Source organism: Chelonoidis abingdonii, chromosome 4 (assembly GCF_003597395.2).
Source record: "Chelonoidis abingdonii isolate Lonesome George chromosome 4, CheloAbing_2.0, whole genome shotgun sequence".
Classification (NCBI taxonomy): Eukaryota; Metazoa; Chordata; order Testudines; family Testudinidae; genus Chelonoidis; species Chelonoidis abingdonii.
Window position 1 is genome coordinate 25,917,328 of NC_133772.1, and position 18,519 is coordinate 25,935,846.

At 52.6% G+C, this 18,519-nt stretch overlaps 2 protein-coding genes across 3 annotated transcripts in view; one reads left to right on the forward strand and one right to left on the reverse strand.

The window, feature by feature from the left end:
* Window positions 1–255: 255 nt before the first annotated feature.
* Window positions 256–8,252, reverse strand: CFAP276 (cilia and flagella associated protein 276). 2 transcript variants are annotated; one of them, XM_032799637.2, is made up of 5 exons: window positions 8,088–8,249; window positions 6,082–6,198; window positions 4,466–4,581; window positions 1,184–1,317; window positions 256–458 (listed from the first exon to the last, which is right to left on the reverse strand). In XM_032799637.2, exons 1-5 carry the CDS (start codon window positions 8,166–8,168, stop codon window positions 388–390), a joined length of 519 nt encoding a protein of 172 aa, XP_032655528.1. In that variant the 5' UTR covers window positions 8,169–8,249; the 3' UTR covers window positions 256–387. The 2 variants fall into 2 exon arrangements, with proteins under 2 accessions (XP_032655528.1, XP_032655529.1); XM_032799638.2 differs by lacking the exon at window positions 6,082–6,198 and having other exon boundaries at window positions 8,088–8,252.
* Window positions 8,253–9,242: 990 nt separating this feature from the next.
* The window catches only part of ELAPOR1 (endosome-lysosome associated apoptosis and autophagy regulator 1), an 82,114-nt gene continuing 72,837 nt past the window's right edge, over window positions 9,243–18,519 (forward strand). Inside the window, exon 1 of the mRNA XM_032799655.2 lies at window positions 9,243–9,294. The gene's annotated coding sequence lies outside the window, so the exon portion shown is untranslated. The remainder of the gene's footprint in view (window positions 9,295–18,519) is intronic.

Sequence of the window (18,519 nt, forward strand, 5' to 3'; positions counted from 1 at the left end):
TTGTCTGGCTGGTTTGGTTTGCCTTAGAGGTGGAAAAACCCCAGCCTTGGGCTGTGACTGCCCTGTTTGAGCAATTGGTCCTGATTTGGCACTCTCAGTTGGGTCCCGCCAGAACCACATCGTCACATGGGCTGATGCATGAAGGTCAGTATTGCTGCTGCAATGCTGTGTACCCCACAATTACCCAGCATGGAGGGATGAATGCAGCAAAGAGGACAGGGAAACAAGATTGAAATTAAATTAAAATCTCTCCTGTTCATGGCTGTTTTTCTGGACAAGTTTTGCTGACCAGACGGATTTAATGCACACAGAGCAGACAGAAGAAGGTTCACTCAAGTTGGAACTGGGTCCAGAGCCGCACAGCCAGGGCACAAGCCAGCAAACTCCTCACTGAGAGAAGAAGCCGCCGTTCTCCTTGCGGGAGTATCCACTGTTGGTGGCAGCTGTGTGGGGACACTCTAGGAAAGGAGAAAGTCATGTGATTACTACTACCAAGCGTGGAAGGTGGCATCAGGCCAGGCCTCATGCTGGAGTGAACAGGGACTCCAGTTCTAGTAGTTATCATGGTGGCCGTAGAGCTCCAAGTATGTCACAAAGGAAGGGCACCATCATTATTCCCATTATACAGATGGGGAAACTGAGACAGGGATGCGCCATGATTCACCCAAGGTCACACAGCTGGGTGGCACTGATCAGGTCTCCTGACTCCCATGCCAGTGCTCTATCCATAAGGTCATGCTGTCTCATGCATCCCCAGTTCTGACAGGCTCACTGGTGGCCTTTGGAGAGTCTCTTCAGTGGGTACTCAGTGCCTCTGATGGTCAACCAGCCAGCCACCTAATCTCTGGGCCTCATTGCCTGGGGTCCTGCTGATAAATAATGGTAGCCACTGATCCTTGCAGATCAGTTCCTGTGATGTAGCTCGGATACAATTTGCCCAGGCAGCCCCATACCACAGCCACACTTGAGCTGGGATCCCCATGTGGCCATCACAGTAGCAGTACAGTGGAGCAGCCTCCACAGTGCCCCACTCTAAGGGAGAGGCCCCTTTGTTACTTTCGCACCAGCCAGTCCCGCCCACTCCCAGACTCTCAACCCTGTGGGCTGCAACGCATTTTGAGGCCCATCCCATTGGCTGATCTCCATTAAGATGGAGGCACAGGCAGCTGCCTGCTGCCCTTACCGATGGCTCCCTCTATGCTGTGGATCGACTCCTTTGTGGGGCTCACCCAGCATCTCACAGACAGGCTCCTGGCTGTATGGTGCTCCACTGGGGGCGGCTCGGGTTCCTTCACAGGCTCAAGACCCTTCAGTGCTCTGGAGTAGGCAGGAGGGAAGAGAGAGGCATTAGAATTCCACACACTGCGCTCCCTGGGGCAGAGGCCAGTTCTTACTAGGTACATGTCTAGCACCTAGCACCATGCCACCTGCCATTCTGGTTGTGCCCCTGGCGCTACTATAACACAAAGAACTGCCTGGGTGGGTATAGTGCATGTGCTCAGGGCTCCCGACAAAGCTTCTTGCAGCTATCCAGGCTATTGTGTCTGATTGCAGGACTGAGAGCTTTCAAATGGAAAAAACCTGATCAGACCTTTCTTCCCCCTGTGGCAACATGCCCATGGTAACGATAACGTGATCATCTTGCATGTATTAATTGCCTCTTGATTCGTTGTCAGGTGCAGCATCACCAGCCCCAAGGGTTCAAAAGTCAGGAGTGAGGCCCCAAAAACTTTACAAATGATGCTTTTGGGTTTCTTTGCCTCCTGCTTTCTGAGCCTCTCTGGTCATGCTCAGGGCACATTTCCAAGCTTTTCTCTGCAGCCCAGAGGGCTAGAAATGTACCTTGTTTATATAAAAGCTGAGGGTCTCCCACTTCTGGAGCTGGGGCTTGAGGGAAAATACCAAATATTGCAAGATGTGTGATAAAGTCACAACAGTTGGCAACTCTGCGAAGAGCACAATATCCTGCCTGGTTCTGCCTCCTCCTCCATTTGTAGGGAGAAATTGACAATTAACAGCAACACTGTGGCCAGGGTCTGTGCTTGTGCCTCTGAGACACAAAGCTCTGCCGCTGACACCCCTCAGCCCGCAGGGACTGGACGCCTATAAAAAACTGCCGAGTAAAGTTCTGCTGACTCCCAGAGGCTTGTTACCACCCCAGCGTATGAGAAGAGGGCAGGGTGGCTATTGGTCAGGGACAGAGCCGTAACAAGGGCAAGGTGAGTGAGGCACTTGCCTCAGGCGCACAAAGCCAAGGGGTGCAGAAAGCGGTGGAGGGGGGAAAAAAGAAGAAAAAAAAGCCACCATCGGTGGCGCTTCAGTGGCAGCTCTACTGCCACCACTTCATTCATTCTTCAGCAGCAATTCGGCGGCAGGCCCTTTCCTCCGAGGGGGACTGAGGGACCGAGGGACCCACCACGGAATTGCCGCCAAAGAGCTGGCCTTGGGGGAGGGCGCAATTTTATATTCTTGCCTTGGGCGCAAAAATACCTAGTTACGGCTCTGGTCAGGGAGCTGGAGGCAGAGTGAGGGGCTGAGGAATCAAGCTCAGGCAAAGGTTTCTGTTCTGTTCTTCTGAGCAGGGGTCCATTAGCCTTTATGCAGCGTTGGTAGCTGTTCTCTTGCCCAGCAAGAGGCTGCCACTAGCTACCATGGAATCCTTCCTGCTGGCTTGTATTCCAGGTACAGGCTCTTAGTGCAATTAGCTACAAACCGCAGGCATCCCCGTGATCAGCTGGGTACCTAATGGGGACTCACCAGTGTGCTACCTAACAATGGAGCCCTTTCAGAGTAGCGGTCAGTGTGATCAAGGCCATGCCACTCATCCTGCAGCGCCCAGCAAGCTGGCGAGGTAGGCAGCAGGTAAGGTAGTGCCTAGTCATGAGCTGGCCAAGTGACTTGCTGATGTCAGGGCTGCCCTGAGTTTATGTAATGCTCTGCAGGGCCAGGATTTGTGCTGCTGGGGAGAAATGTCGCAGGAGCCCCAGCCGAGGCAGCAGCCTATGCAAAGGAGCTGCCCTCCCATGAAACTCGAATGCCCAAATCTGAGGTAAACAGAGCAGCTCTTCTGTCCTGGGAGGTTGCAACCTTGTGTCTCTCTGTAGCATTGTTCTCACAGTAACTAGCTGCAGCGTATGGACTCTGAAGTCACTTGCTAGTCATTAACTTCAAACACCCCCCTCTTCTGTCATGGTACCGGGGGCATCATCAGACCTGTCCATACCAGATCTCCTGGGTTTCTCTGCCCCGGTGCTGCCAATGCTGTGATGGGCTAGCAGCATGCTGGGCTACATGCCAATACTGGGACTGAGAATTTCTGCCCCACCCCATTCCCTAGCTGCTGCAGGGTGGTGCCCAGCTCCCAGGCACTGGAGTCTGGGCTGCTCCAAACCCCAGGTAAGTGGGCACAGCCCAAGGCTGATGGTGGGTTGGATCGTGGGGCAATCTGGGCACAGCCTGGTACAGTTGGCTGATTGGGGCAGATGGCTGCAAAATCTCGGAACCAGGAGCAGGAGCTGTGTTGGCTGAAGGTGAGCTGCTGGGGCAGAGTCATTTTGGGAGCTGTTGCCAGGGAGGTGCCTTCCTTCCTCATAATGACCCTGCAGCACCACTGAACCTACGCTTAGACCTCCTCCATGCACAGGCTTCTGCAGGATGTAGGCTTGTGACAGGGCACACTAGCCCCACACTGGTCCAGCAGGAGTTAAGCCCACTCTATGGGCCAAAGAGGCCACGTCCCTGAGCCGGTTGGAACCCAGGTATAAAGGGAGCAACTCAGCTTGGTTGGGGCTGACTGCTAAAGAGGAAGGATGCAGGAACTGACAAATCTCCAGACCGCAGAAGCTGGAAGATGCCCAAGAGGGGTTAGAGCTGCTGGGAGCTGCTCACACTGATGAATCCTGGGATGCTGGGGATGCCAGGACCACCACACAAGGAGATGGGGTAGGAAGTGGCTCAGGGGGACGACCTATTAGGCTGAATCCTGTCACTGTGTTGCAGTGGGATCCCCCAATACCCAGTGGTGGAAGGTTCTGCCACTATTAGGGCCCTAGGCTGGGACCTGGTGAAGTAGGTGGGTCTGGATTCTCCTAACCCCTGCTGCCAACCCCACCCTCAGGGTGGCAGTCTTCCCACCTTAGACCAAGAGGCTTGCATTTGTCTGCTAAACCAAGCCATGAGACCCTAAACTGTTTAACGTTCCACCCTAACAGAGGGCCCGTGGCAGTCGGACTGACTCTGACTATTAGGCCACACTTCCCTGAGGCTAAGGAGGGATGAGCGAACTCAGCCCCAGGACTGCAGTAGCCCTGGCCCTGCCACAAAAAGTGGATGGGGCGAACAGCCATAGCTACGGGTGCCCTTGCAGCTGTGAGCAGACTGGGGCATTCGCTGTCACCAATAAGCCGCTCCCAGAGGAGGCTGTGCCCTGCGTGAGATTGGGGAAAGGCTGCTTGCTCTTGCTCACCCATGGTCATCGAAGAGGGTCTCCTTGTGGATGACGATCTCGCTCTTGTCTCTGAGCTGCTCCTTGTGGTGGTTGTAGAGCGAGGTCAGCTTAAAATCCAGGCTGTCTCTGGGAACCTGCAGAAGGGTTCAGAGAGAATCACTAGCCAGAGCCTCTGACAAGCCTGGTAAAGGCGCCTCATTCCCAGGTGCTGCGCGGACTTCACCTGAGGCAGGGGACAAATTACATTCTGCTGCATTCACTGTGGGGAGTTACGCAGGGAAGACTTTTTCTCTCTCTTATTCGGTTGCTTAGAGCAGGGCCATGGGAGTCAGGACTCCTGAGCTGTGCTCCCAGCTCTGGGGAAGGGACGGGTCTGAGCGGTTAGAGCAGAACAGTGAGCCCTAGAACGCCTAAGTCCTACTCTCACCTCTGCCACAGCCACACTGTGTGACCCTGGGCAAGCTGTTTTGCTTTTCTGCATCTTGGTTTCACTATCTGTAACACAGATCTAAGCCAAGGGGCAGGGGGGGATCAACCTACGTGGCCTGTGCCCAGTTGGCCCCAGCCAATTTGGGGGCCCTCGGCAGGAGCACCAGAACATTGGTAGAAGAGGAGAGGCATGAGGCCCTGCCCCTGTTTGTGGCCTTGCCCCTGCTTCTCCTCTTTCCCCCAGCCCTGCCCCCTGTCAGGCTGCCTGGAAGCGAGAGCCAGGTGGTGGTAAGAGCTGCTCAGTCCAGGCTGCTGTGGGGAGCCCCGGATCTTCCACTTGCCCTGGGCAGGAGGCCAGGTTGCCGGAAAGCAGAACACTGGCCTGTATCCCCACACTCTCACCCCAGCCAGGCTGTGGGGCCTACCGTGGGGAAGAGCACGGGCAAGGCCATCGAGAGAGGCCAGCTCTCATGGGGAGGGGTGGCTAAGGTTCCCCTCATTCCCTGGGCAGAGGCTGGTGCCGCCAGCAGGGACCTTGCTTCACGAAGGGGGAGCTGATCACTTTATCGGCTCCCCCCCGCCATGAAGCACAGCCTCTGCTGGTGCCTGCCTGAGACCTGTGGTTTGGGGGGCGGGGGGGGGGCAACGTGACCCCCTGCCCGCAAACTACGCCCATGTTAAATAGTGGGCAGGCCTCAGTTTTTAATGGGGTGTTTTGTGCCCAGGGCCCCAGTAAATCTTAATCCATCTCTGCCCAAGGGCTGGAGGATTGCGAGGCAGGGTTAATGTTTGTCAAGCGCTTGGAGAGCATCTAGAGAGCAGCAAAGTGTTCCGAGAGGTGTCCCAGACGCTTCGCAGCGTGGGTGTTACATGCTTCCTCTCTGTTGCTTGCGATGGGGACAGCATACAGGCACGGCCTGGGATGCTGCTGTGCAGAAAGCAAAGCCCAGAGGAGCAAGTGGAGCACAGAAAGGAAACCAATGCAGCTGCAGGTGAAAGCCTTTACTATGCCCTTGGCCCGGCCAGTGCAGCTGCCCAGCCTGGGCGAGGAGATGGCTGTGCACTGGGGAACTTGTATCTGCTAATTCTGGACCTTTTCAGGCTGTGCCCTTCAGGGGAGGGTAACCAGAGAGCGTGGGGTGGTGAGGAGGGGGAGGGAGCAGCACAAGGCAGGGCGGGGCAGAGGAGCACTTGGGGACCTCTACCTCAGGTTCTGTATACCAGACTTCCTTCCTGGTGCTGGACAGGGTCGGTGCTCTGTGCAGGCGATTCCAGGGGTCCTGCTGCTGGACCAGGTGGGTGGGCTCAGTATAAGGGCCTGTCTGGAACAAACAACAGTCAGCCACTCGTGCTCTGAACACCGACTGTCAGATGGTCTTTGCCATTGGCATCAGGGCATCCTCTGGACACATGCACCGCTCCCTACTCCAGTCGGTGTGTGGGTGAGTCTGTATGTGGAGGAAGTTAGCCCTCTGTCCCCAGCCTGGTGCAAGGGGAACCCTGATTTGATTGCAGGCACTTGGGACCTCAGGGGATCCACTGCCCCCTCTGCCCCCCACATGCCAGCAGGACTGTGCAGAAGGCCGCTGTCTAGATCTGTCATACTGGCGCAATAAGGAAGGTTTATGCCTCCGGTATCCCCACTCTCCATGGCATCACTTGGGCTGTTAGGACCCATAACAGCTCTTTTGGGACGGAGACCATCTTGTTCTGTGTTTGTGCAGCTCTTAGAGCTATGGGGTCCATCCTGCTCTGTGATGGAGGCTAAAAATAATTGGCAGTGAAAGCCACTGCCCATCAGAGCAAACAGGTAACTCCTGTTATCCCCCCCATCCCGGCCCAGAGCCCTTTCCAGTGACTGCCCAAGCAAACTTCTGACATAGTTTAAATCCCACAAGAAACCCCCTGCTGCTTTCTGCCTACTCAGACTCCTTGCTTCTCTGCTAGTGAAGATCTGGCCTCATTCATCTTGTTTGCAGAGTTGTGGGATTCTTGATTGTTTTCAATTTGCTCCTTTTTTAACACAAGGCCTAGTGATCTAGCTATCAGAGCTGGGGCTGGAGTATAAAACTCTGGTGAAAGGTCAGAGTCCGCAGTGAGCTCTGCACACCAGCACCTGGATGGCAGCTGAACTCAGGCCCCATTTCTAAGCAGCTCATCGTGATGAAGTGGGACTGTTCTTAATGTTTCCTCTGATACTGTGTGAGTGCCTCAGTTTCCCCATGCATTTCTTAAGTCTCCAGTGTGCATAAATGGCTGACAATCTGTCTCCTAGCAACAAATGGCCAGGGCCCTTCCCACCTTACAAGGGGATATCTAAAGGTGAACAAAGAGGTCAGGTGACCTCCTGGCCCAGGAAAGAGACAAAAGCCAGAAAGGAGGGGCTGGAGGGGGTTTCAGTTTGGAGCTGGGTGGGAACAGGAAGTGAGGGCAGATGAGGATGTCCGGCTCGCTGGGCCCCAGAATGGACCCAGCTATGGGGTCCGTTTCTCTGTACCTACAAGCTCTGTTTTAGACTGTGTTCTTGTCATCTAATAAACCTCTGTTTTACCAGCTGGCTAAGAGTCACGTCTGACCTCGAAGTGGGAGTGCAGGACCCTCTGGCTTCCCCAGGACCCCGCCTGGGCAGACTCACTGTGGGAAGTGCACAGAGGGGCATATGAAGAATGCTCCAAGGAGAGACCCAGGCAGGTGAAGCCGTGTGAGCTTCTTGCCCTGAAGACAGTTTGCTCCAAAGGAGAGGAGACTCCCCAAAGTCCTGAGTGGCTTTGTGGGGAGCAGTTCCAGAGCATCGCCCGGGGACTCCATGACATTCATGAAGAAGGTGGAGTTAAGCTGGACTTAAACACTGAAAAGTTGATTTCAAAGGGACCCCGCTGACTTGCAAGCCAGGTATTTTTTATATACAAAAGGAGTCAAAAGTAGTTTCGGGCAGTGTCTCTCCCCTGACCCCAACCAGTTTGTTGCCATGTGAAAGATCCAGCTAGGCAAACAGGGGAAACTGAGGCTAAATCTTTCACAACAGACAGTGTCTTCTGGGTCCTGCCTCCTCAATTTAGATCTGTCCCTTCCTAGCAGCCGCTCTGCTCACCAGCTGCCGTGTTCCCGCCAGAGGTGGCTGCATGTTGGCAGGGGGACAGGTTGGGCTGGAGCTGGGCCGATGCAGGGCCCGGTTGGAACTCGGGCAGCCCAGCAGGGGGCGGCACCTTACCTGGCCCGGCCTGGCCTGGCCCGTGAAGGTGTCCTCGTTCTCGTATCGGGGGTAGGGGAAGGGGTCCCGGGTGGGCGGCATCCTGCGCCAGGCACAGCAGCGCTCCGCGCCGCTTGTTTGCGAGCCCGGCCGCGGTTGCCAGGCGACGGTCCCCACCCCGGGGATTCCGAGGAGGAAGCTCTGGCGCTGGGGCTCCCCCTGATGGCTGGAAAGAGCAGCGCGGCGGGGCGGCCCGCAGGGAGGGGGAGGCAAATGAGGGAACAGGCACGCAGTGGTCGGGAGGGCAATCCAGGGGGCCGCGCTGGGCTGCAGGGCTGGGCATGGAAGGACTGAGCATCTTTCCCTGCAATCTTCCCGCAGAGAAACTCAGGCATGGATGGAAACTACGCCTGGAAACGCCAAGCATCAGCCTGCACAGCGTATATTTTAAAACCTGCTGCCTCCATAGTCCCCCCTGCCCGCTTTGTTGCACATGGCTGGGCACTACATGGCCCTGCTTCCCCAAGCTGTAGAGGGGCTACGCCCAAATCCGCGGGCCAAGCAAAGGGCTGTTACAAAAGGGCGCGGGGGAATCTAATTTTGCAGGGAAGATTCCCATGTGCGAAACGGGACACGCGGCGCAGAGGCAGAACAAAGGGCTGAGTGCGAAAACTTACATGGGGCTAAAATCGGGGGGATGAACGTGCAAAAGTAGGTCATTAATGCTGGGGCTAACGGACAACGGTGCGAGCCCCCAGAAAGGACTAAATCCGCACGAAGGAGAGCGACATAGCTGGGCGGGGACCAGACGGGCCGGGGGCTTTGCACAACGGAGAGCGCAGATTTGGCTTCGCGGCGTGTTGCGCCCGAGCTCGGTGCGCACGAGAGGCTGGGACTGGCCCTGCCCGCGCAGTGGCGCGCGAGCGCATCTTTCGAGCCGCAGGTGCGTGGCCCAGGTGCGCGCGGCGGCGGTTGCCGGGGGCGGGGCGGGGCTTCTCCGGCGTGCGCTCCTGCCTGCGCCGGCAGTTTGGCTGCACTGAGCGCTCGCACGCCCTCGCAGCAACGGCCGCTGGCTGTCGCACCATGGCTGGGGCCGGCCTGTTGCGTCGTCCGCCGGGTTGCTACCCGATCCGCCGCTCCGGGCCGGACTCAGGCTGTGCTCGCTCTTTGGGCGGGGGCGGCATCACGGGGCCGGGGCGGAGAGCGGGAGCTGCACGCCTGCAAGGAGGTAGGGGAGTGCGGGCCGGGCGAGCCCCGTAGGATGGACGGCATGGAGGGCGGGGTAGTGACTCACTAGTCCTGGGAGGAGATGTGGAGGCTGGCAGAAGAGGGGATCTGAGTTCTCCATTGGGGGTGCTAGAGACAGGCACTGCGGCAGGGTGAGGGGGTTCTTGTAAGGGGTGATCAGGGCTATAGAGGTGGGGAAGGAGGGGCTCTGGACGGGGTCTGCCAGTCCTAGACTCGGCAGTGATCTAGAAGGTTGGGTAGGAAGGCATCCTCTTTGGGGCTATGGTGACAGAGCTGCAGGCCCCCTTTGAGGGGCTGTGTGCCCCCTTTGAGGGGCTGAAGAGAGGGGACTAGGCTGAAGGTTAGAGGCCATGTCCTGTATGGGGCGGCATTGAGGCAAAGGTGAGGGTCTGTATGGGGCAGTGGAAGGGGCTGTAATGATGCAGTAAGGGGAATATGGAGGGGCAGGGGAGCCTGAGAGAGAGGTGCTGCCTGTTCAGTATAAGGGGTGCTATGGAAGTGATTGAATGTCTGATATGGGGGCAGGCGCTGCATGCCTTGTATGAGGGGTTGAGGCTGTAGGTCCCACTGGCCTGACAGACAGCGGTGAAGCTGTGCTGGATATGTTGATGGCAAAGTGCCAGATGTTGTATGGGATGAGGAGCTATGTGGACACACCTGATGGTTCCTGTATGTTTTGGGGGGAGGGAGGAGGCACATAGCTGCCCTGTCTCACTAGAATTAACATAACCTTGCAAAATCACTTGGAAGAGTTTCCAGTTTAGGTTTTCTGGCCCCTCTGGCACTGCTGCTGGAATCAGCCCACTAAAAATGCTAGAGGCAGAAGCAAAACATGCTGTCTACTCATGTCCCTAAAAATAGCCGGCTGGGGAGTCAAACTTAGTGGGGCCATGTTCATGGAGACAAGAGCCAGAACAAAACCCTGGGCAGGTAGCAAAGGAGTTTCCCAAGGAGGGCAGCTGCTGGCAGAGTAATGTCATTCTACAGAGTCAGCCCAGTCTTCTATACGCCAGGTTTTGCCCAGCACTCGGCTCCCACTGTGCTGAGCCCTTGACATTCTGGCTCTATGTCTCCCCGTGCTGGTACTGATCAGGGGTTCCAGGAAAGTGGAGTGCATTGCCCCTACCCTCCTAAAAGCAGAGGGGCAGTTCACCATGCCCTGCCTGTGACCTGTGCTCTCCCTTCTCATTGACCACCGGCTGTAATCCCACCCGGCAAATGGTTTCTTCTTTCTACAGCGGCAGGCTGCCTGTAAATTGGGTTATATAGCTTTCTACTAGGTGAGTGGAAGGAATTTGATTTTGCGTGGTTTTTTTTGTTGGTTCATATCTAAAAATGTTTTTGGAAAGTGGGAGTGGCAAAAAGAAACTGACAAAGGAAGAAAACAAGGGTACAAGGGAGGAGGTTGGAGAAGGTCAAAGCTCAGCTAGAAAGAGAGCAGCTTCCATCAGCTGCTTCTTGACACCTGTGACTTGTTTGCTCCACTCTGGTCAATGGAGGTTTCTTTCCACTGACCTGAGTGGGAGCAGGTTCAAGCCCCTACAGTAAAGAGGTTGCTGGGGAAATACCCCTCATCCAGTGCTTTCTTGCCCCTTCCCCATCTGTTCCTTGATTGCACTGGGCATTGGATTGGGCCCTTAATGAGCCCTGTGGACCAGGGGGACTTGGACTGGCCTCTCACACTCTACAATTGAGGAGTATTTCTGTGCTAGTCACCATCTCCTTTTGTCTGTGGCTTTACATTCTCCTTTACTAAACATGTTGCCGTGTTTGTGCCTTCTCAGGCCCTTCTGAACCGTTTTGGGTTCGGCGCAGGCACGCAGATGACTAGGTTTTGTATGCTCGGTGGAAGGCTTGCCATTGGAGGCTTGCTTTCATGACAGCACGGGCTCAGACTGGCTGTGTCTTCCAGGATCTGATCCTTTTCCCATTGGAAGACTGAGGCAAAGCCTTTCTGATTTAAGTGGAAGTTGAGATCAGGTTCTCTGTGTATTTATATTTTAGCCAGAGGAGAAGGATGCTTTTTGCCATATTACATCAGTATGTTTTTAAATCATCAGATTGTACCTAATGAATTTTTTTCATGCTTCTGACAACTTTATGCTTGTCATATGGTCAGAGAGTGCTCTTGATTTCCTAGTTCTAGTCATGTGAGGAGGTTAGGGTTATTAGGGTAAGATTCCTGTTACATGGCAGGGGTCAGGATCTGGTAGGGTGACCAGACAGCAAGTGTGAAAAATTGGGATGGGAGTGGGGGGATAAGAGCCTATATAAGAAAAAGACCCCAAAATCAGGACATCTGGTCACCCTAGGATCTGAGGATACCAGTGGCTGCTGTAACATTCCCTTTTATTTGCATTTCATTAAAAAAAATCTCCACCAAATATAACAGCCAGAAATGAATGCAGCTAATTAATAACACACCAATGGAGATCTCTAGGCCAGAGGAGATCACCTGGTATGATGTCTGCCGTTTGCTGGACATGTATCTAAAGCAGCTGACTTCAGAATCTCATTGGCATTCTGAGCCCATAACCACTTGTTCTTGGAGCACTTCCTCCCTCAGTGGCATGTTTGGCTACTGAAATGGATATGTCCTCTGGTGCTTGTTTGCTTCTGCTGATGAAGTAGATCATCTGCTGGTATCAATGGGCGTAGCTTTGTTGACTCCAGCCTGCACCACTTGGGGGTCTGTCCCAGGGTGATTTCCTCGTTGGTGACTGTGTACAACTGTCAGCAGCATCCAGAATGTCCTCAAGGAACAAAAACAGGGTCCTCTTTGTTTTTAGTCAGGTTCTTCTGTTCCTGCTTCAGGACTGGCTCTTGGAGGGGCTCTGACCTATGGCTTGGGGAGGTGGGATCCCTGGGGCTTGGCAGGTTGCTGGCCAGCTTCTCTTTTGCCAGGGGGATGGGATGTTTGACACTCCTGTAACAGTATTACGTCTGGTCTAGTTTCCTGGCGTATGGCTCTCCTGTATCTGGGCCAGGGTTCATTTTCTGTAGCCCATGGAGCTCCTTAGTGGTGGGCTCTGAGGGTTTTTGTCCTTCTGCCAGGAGGGTGTGAACTGGTGAGCTGTGCTGGGACACCTGACAGTGCTACAGATGGGTCCCTGAGCCTACTGAAGCTTTTAATATTACCGAGTTCTTTGCTCTTTGTACTGTCTTCTGCTAACCCATTTGACTGTGTCTGACAAGGGCTAGACAACCAGTACTGGAACTATTATATCGGAGAACTGTCAAAATGAGCAGCTCATTAATCTTACATTTTAAAGTACCAATAACAGTGCATGTTCTCTTACTATTCAGTGTGTCGCGAAACAGGTCAGGTTGAACAGCTGACTAGCAGGCTGTGATAAGAGGTCATTTTTCCTGTTCAGTGCAGCTGGAGCTATGCCACCCTCGGACCAAGGATGGTCAGGACTCTTGTGTTCTCAGTGCTTCTCTTGCTCTCAATTGCAGATGTCACGCTTGGTACCTGGTCTCTGCTGGCAGCATTTGTGCCTAGACAGAATATCACATCTCTGGCTCAGTCTAGACCCTTCAAATCCCCAGGTGGGCCCTGTGGCTTATGCTGTTTCTGATTCCTGCTGTGGTGGAATCTCACAGTGTCCTCTGTACTGAATATTGGCATTCGTGGCAATTTCACCTCTATCTGGAGTACCTGAGAAGCATTTTCTCTTGGCCCTCCATCTACAGTTATTTTCCCAAGCAGGTGTGAGGCTGGGTCACTCTGTCTCTGCTTGTCAGATTCAGTCTGGCAAGTGGGTAGTGCTTGAGTCGTATTTACTTCAAACTCCTGCTGCAGTTCTTTGCTTTCCCTGTATACAGGTGTTCCTGAAAGCAGGGGCACTGCATGAATCCCCTTATTGGGCTTGTATTTCACACTTCAGTGCTTGATCCCTTGCTGAAGTCTTCTTGCCAATGGCTTCTGTTATATGGCTTCCAGCAGTTTATGGTCTTTCTACCTCAACCAGTTTCTGCCCACTAACATATACACAAAACCTCCTGCAATCCTCCTACAATGGCTAGCATTTCTGTTTTTCAGTCTGGGCATAGCTGTGCCATGTCTTTGAGTGATCGTCTTGAAAGAAGACAGCTCCCCACCCAGATGCGCTTGCCCAGACGGAGATCAGAGGCTTTGTTTAGTGGCAGAGTTTTGGTGCTGGTAGCCTTTCCCTTGTTGCTGTGGAAGGGCAGAGCAGAACGACACTGGGGTAAGCAGTTTGGGTGGAGTGGTACTTGCTCATGACAAATCAGTGCTGGATTTGCTGAGCTATGTCATGTGGCCATGAATCCTTACAGTGGGGCAGGTGTTATCTTTTTTTGGACCAACTTCTGTTAGTGGAAGAATCAATCTTTTCCGCTACACAGAGCTCTTCTGGTCTGATCTGAAGAACCACTCAGTATTAGTGCATCATCAGCTCTTCTTTTCTCTCTGTGTGACGGGAACTTTGTGTAGGCCCCGCATTTCTGCCAGCACCTGAATTCAGTAAAGCAGCACCTTGGACTTGGCGTGCCATGTGTCTCTTGCAGAGAAGTTGTGCACCCATTGGTCACTTGCACTGCGACAACTGTTCAGCTGCTGTGCCCGGGAGTTGCTTTCTGTGGGTCTGCCGTTATACAGACATGCATGCCAAATGGGTTGTTCTATCGCTAATCCTGTATGACCCAGCACCTGGTGTGCTCAACCCCACTCTGGACCCCAACAACAGGCCTCTACGTTGTATTTCAGACACATCAGTGATGAGTTTTCACTAGCTGTGCAGATACGTGCGCTTTTTTGCACTGTGAAACGCATTTCTCAAAATACAACTTTGCTCTGATCTGATTCTCGGCAGACTAGAGACAGACTTGTGTGTGGTAGAACTAACTGTTCCAATTCACGTTACTTAGCTTTTGGTAGCTCTGTAATGTAAAGGTCTTGCCTGGTAGCTGGCTTGTTGAAAACTTGCCTTCCCAAGTAACATTCTCCTAGGGCAAGAATTTTTTCTCTCTCGATGCTGTAGCGTCGGAGTATCCATGTTCTTGCATGGGGTTATAGACCCTTGGTGTTCCCCTAAGGTGTATGGCAGCTCCCTGTTATCTCTGGGCTTGTCGCTTAGTGCAGTGGGGACGGTTTACACCCACTTGTATTTATCTGCAATGCCTCTTGCTCCAAGGAATAGATAGAAGTCCTGGAGCCACCTCGCTACCAGGTTGCCTTCCAGACTGAGGGGTTCAGGCAGCTACCTTGGCACCACTTTTGCCAACATCTGGTTTCTTCTGACACACCCAAGTACAAGGAAGCCTGGGCCGTTCTTGGCCCCAGCGACCTGGCTGAAGTCCTGACAGCAGAAAGGTCATATTTGCCTTCTCCTACCCTGGAGTTTGGAATGAGCAGCTTTGCCTTTAGATTTTATATTGAACTCACCTGCGTAAAGCAGAGCTGCATCTTTGGCCTGGATCTGTCACTGGTGTAACTTCACCGACTTAAATACAGTTACAGCAGTGATGAATTAGGGTACATGTATTTTGAGTTATAAAATTTGCAGCATACGAATTCAAGCTGATGAAACCTTCTGGGGTTGCAGTGATATTTGCTTGAAGTGGCTACACCACTGAAAACACAGTGGCAAGGGGATTAGGAGGGTGGAGGATGTGTACAGTTTTTGAAAAAGACGTATCTTAAATCTTTAGAATAAAAATCTATTCACCTCCTCTGCGGTCCTGTAGGTTAACTGGAGCAAATTCTGTCTTTCATCTGAGTTCTTCAGAGGAGCATTTTTAATTCAAGAGAACTTGGGGCTGTATTCTGATCAGTCACTCTGCGTTCACAGCAGTGTAATGCCCATCAGTGAGGTATTGTAGAGTAATTGAGGTCAGAGTATAATTCCTCATGTTTCTTTAAACTGAGGTTGTGGGGAAGGCTGGTGCTTTTGATGCAGCTAGCAAAGTGGCTTCTTTTCCCTTCTAATTAAGCCGTTTTAGTGTTTTCACCCTGCTGCTTTCAAGTCTCAGACAGATTGTTCTCTGCAAAGGACACAGTTGGCAAGGCAGGTTGTGGGTGTGCGCATGATACTGATGGCAAGTAGGTGATTGAAAAACCCACCCTTTGTGGACATGTTGAGAGGAAAAAATCCCTGTCTCTCCCCCCCCCCCCCCAATGGTAACGCTTCATGGCAAAGGTTGCTGATGTCATGAGTGGCACTGCCAGTCATTGGATTTGCAGGCACTTATTCCAAAAAATGTAGCCATTCAAGGGAAGGAATCGTCCAACCTTCTAGATACGTGGGGCAAGAGGAGCTTTGGCGCAGTCAGTGCAGCATGTTTGCTAAGATTACCTGCTTAAATGGTCAGTTCTATGGGGCAGAGACCATCTACTTGTTCTGTGTGCGCATAGTGCCCATCCCCATGGGGTCCTGGGGCATGATTTGGGGCTCTTAGGTGCTACCATAATACAAGTAATGTGTCATATCCATTCTGGAGATGAGCCACAAGAGGTTTCAGAGTGGTAGCCGTGTTAGTCCCTATCAGTAAAAACAATGAAGAGTCCTTGTAGCACCTTAGAGACTAACAGATATATTTGGGCATAAGCTTTTGTGGGATATAACCCACTTCATCAGATGCATGGAGTGGAGGATACAGTAGGTGGGTATAAATACACAGCATACGAAAAATGGGAGTTGCCTTACCAAGTGGGGAGTCGGTGCTAACAAGGTCCATTCAAAGTAGATGTGGCCCGTTCCTAGCCGTTGACAAGAAGGTGTGAGTAACAGAGGGAAAATTTATTTTTTGTAGTGACCCAGCCACTCCCAGTCTTTATTCAGGCTTAATTTGATGGTGTCAAGTTTGCAAATTGATTCCAGTTCTGCAGTTTCTTGTTGAAGTCTGCTTTTGAAGTTTTTTTTTTGGTTGATGAATGGCCACTTTTAGGTCAGTTATTGAGTATCCAGGGAGATTGAAGCGCTCTCCTACTGGTTTTTGAATGTTACAATTCTTGATGTCTAATTTGTGTCCATTTTATTCTTCTGAGTAGAGATTGTCCATTTTGGCCAATGTACATGGCAGAGTGGCATTGTTGGCACATGATGGCATGTATCACATTGGTAGATGTGCAGGTGAATGAGCCCCTGATGATGTGGTTGGGTCCTCTGATGGTGTCACTTGAATAGATATGCGGACAGAGTTGGCATCGGGGTTTGTTGTAGGGATTGGTTCCTGGGTTAGAGTTTCTGTTGTGTGGTGTGTAGTTGCTGGTGAGTATTAACTTCAGGTTTGGGGGGGACTGTCCAGATAAGAGACTACTACTGCTACCAGTTAGGAGTTACTACCATAGGTCAAATGGCAAGGCCTCTGGTTTTAGTCCTGAATCTCCCAGGGTTGATCCCCACTTGCGGTCTTGAGACCGGATCCACAAAGTTACTTAGTTACGTCTAGATCTGAGGGACTGTTAGGCTAGAAATGGCCCTCAGTCAGAGCTTTTGCTGGCTTATCCCTGCTCTGAATGACTGGAGTAGAGGGACCCCATTGGGAAGGGGGATCAGTGTTGAATTGACAAGCAAGGATGGCAGTTTGGCAGCAGCATCCTCGGTGTTCTGGAGGGGAGTGAGAGCAGCTGCGGGATTCCAGAGAGGAGCAGGGTGTTGCAGCCACTGAAGCAGGAGACCAGCAGGGGGCCACTATTGCATTTTACCATCAGACTTGTTGGATAAGAGTCTACTACTGCTACTGGGTAGAGACATTCCTACTTCAGCTCAAGCAGTGCAGCCATGGAGGAAAGAGCACAAGGCTTGGTGATGATATGGATGTGTTGCGAGAAGGAGGAATCCAAGGTAATGGCCATGGAGGAAAGATGAGGTGCTCAGTTTTAACCTCATGGAGTTAGGAGGTGGTCCAGTCAATACCAGAGGTTGCCCTAGTGCTGAGGGCAGCCTCCCTCTCTCCTAATCATTTGTAGGTAGCAATCAGTAGATTTAATGAATTGTCAATGAAGTCCTTTGTTCCTTAAGCTAACCTCCCCCCCTTCCCCCCCCCATGACGCTCTGAAGCTGCAGTGCTGTAAAGCTTAATGAGCTCTAAAAATAATACAGTGAGTGTGACTGGCAGGAAGGGGACTTTCCTCCAGGAGCTGAAAGTATAGATGTTGACAGCTGGTTAGGTGCCAGCTGGAGGAGCCATGGGATGTCACCCGATGTCAAACCCAGCAGCCTCAGCTACGCAAGGGCTGCAGAACGGCTCCTCAGCACAGGTGAAGCCTGGTGCCATTGATCTTATTCCAGTCCGACATGGCAAGGAGCTGTGTAGAAATCACTGGCTGTAGCTGCTAGGCTGTGGCAGTGTTGCTTCTACAGTGGTTTTGTTCCTCTGCATTCCTATTTAAGTTAGATCAGTCCCTGTTAGTCCTTTTTATACCCTATGTTCTGCATGAGTTGCAACCTGTACTAGGTTTAAAAACGTGAAACAAGAGTGCGTTCCATGGCTGGAGGGCTTTAGCCACGTAGGTAACAGGATGATGTAGACAAAGAATCTTTTCAGGAAGTCATCTCTAGAGCTAGCCCCTATAATGGACACAGGCCCAGCTGATTACAATGGGCTTGGACCAAAGAATCCTGTCTCTGCTGGTTAGAGCAACGGTGGTAGAACCTGCTGGCAATGACTGACCGATCTGTGGGTTCCACTCTGCAAAGAGGCCACGTAAAAGCAGCCCCTGCTTCCCCAGCTGTCTGTTCCCAGGATGTCAGTGGTGGGAGCTGCTGACCTCAGTGATTAACTGCAAGCTTTCACCTCTCTAATCCTGTCAGCCCCCTGGGCTAGCAGAGCTGGGAGGGTGAGCTGGTCCCTCTCCCCCTCGGACATCTGCAGCAGCATTCGTTATGCATTCTTGATTGTTGGCTCTGTGGCGTTGATGATGCGAGTGCTGGAAAGAGCCCAGCTTGACTCTGAACTCTGGCTGAGACGGAGGCTGGTGGTTAAGGAAAACGTATTCCTTGCCAGCAGAGCAGACGGGGGCTGCTTTCCTTCCCTTCTCCCCCCCCCCCCTTTGTAATGTCCCTTCTCAGAGCAGTCTCACTTGAAATCCCGCTGTAGTGAACACAGTTCTAATCACAGCCAGGAACAGACCCCAGTGGATCAGAGTTTAGTTTCTATTTGATATCGACCATGCTGTTGTGTGTGCAAACATGTTAGTCATCGCTGGCTCAGCAGCAAAGGTGCTTCTCTGGTCCCC

Bases quoted from the DNA above. Each gene is read 5' to 3' on its own strand.
- CFAP276 (XM_032799637.2), bottom strand. From the start codon at position 8,168: ATGCCGCCCACCCGGGACCCCTTCCCCTACCCCCGATACGAGAACGAG. The intron at 6,199-8,087 runs GTAAGGTGCCGC...TGTTTGTTCCAG, and splicing joins GCCAGGCCAGGCCGGGCCAG to ACAGGCCCTTATACTGAGCC. The intron at 4,582-6,081 runs GTAGAGGTCCCC...ACCCTTCTGCAG, and splicing joins TCTGGTATACAGAACCTGAG to GTTCCCAGAGACAGCCTGGA.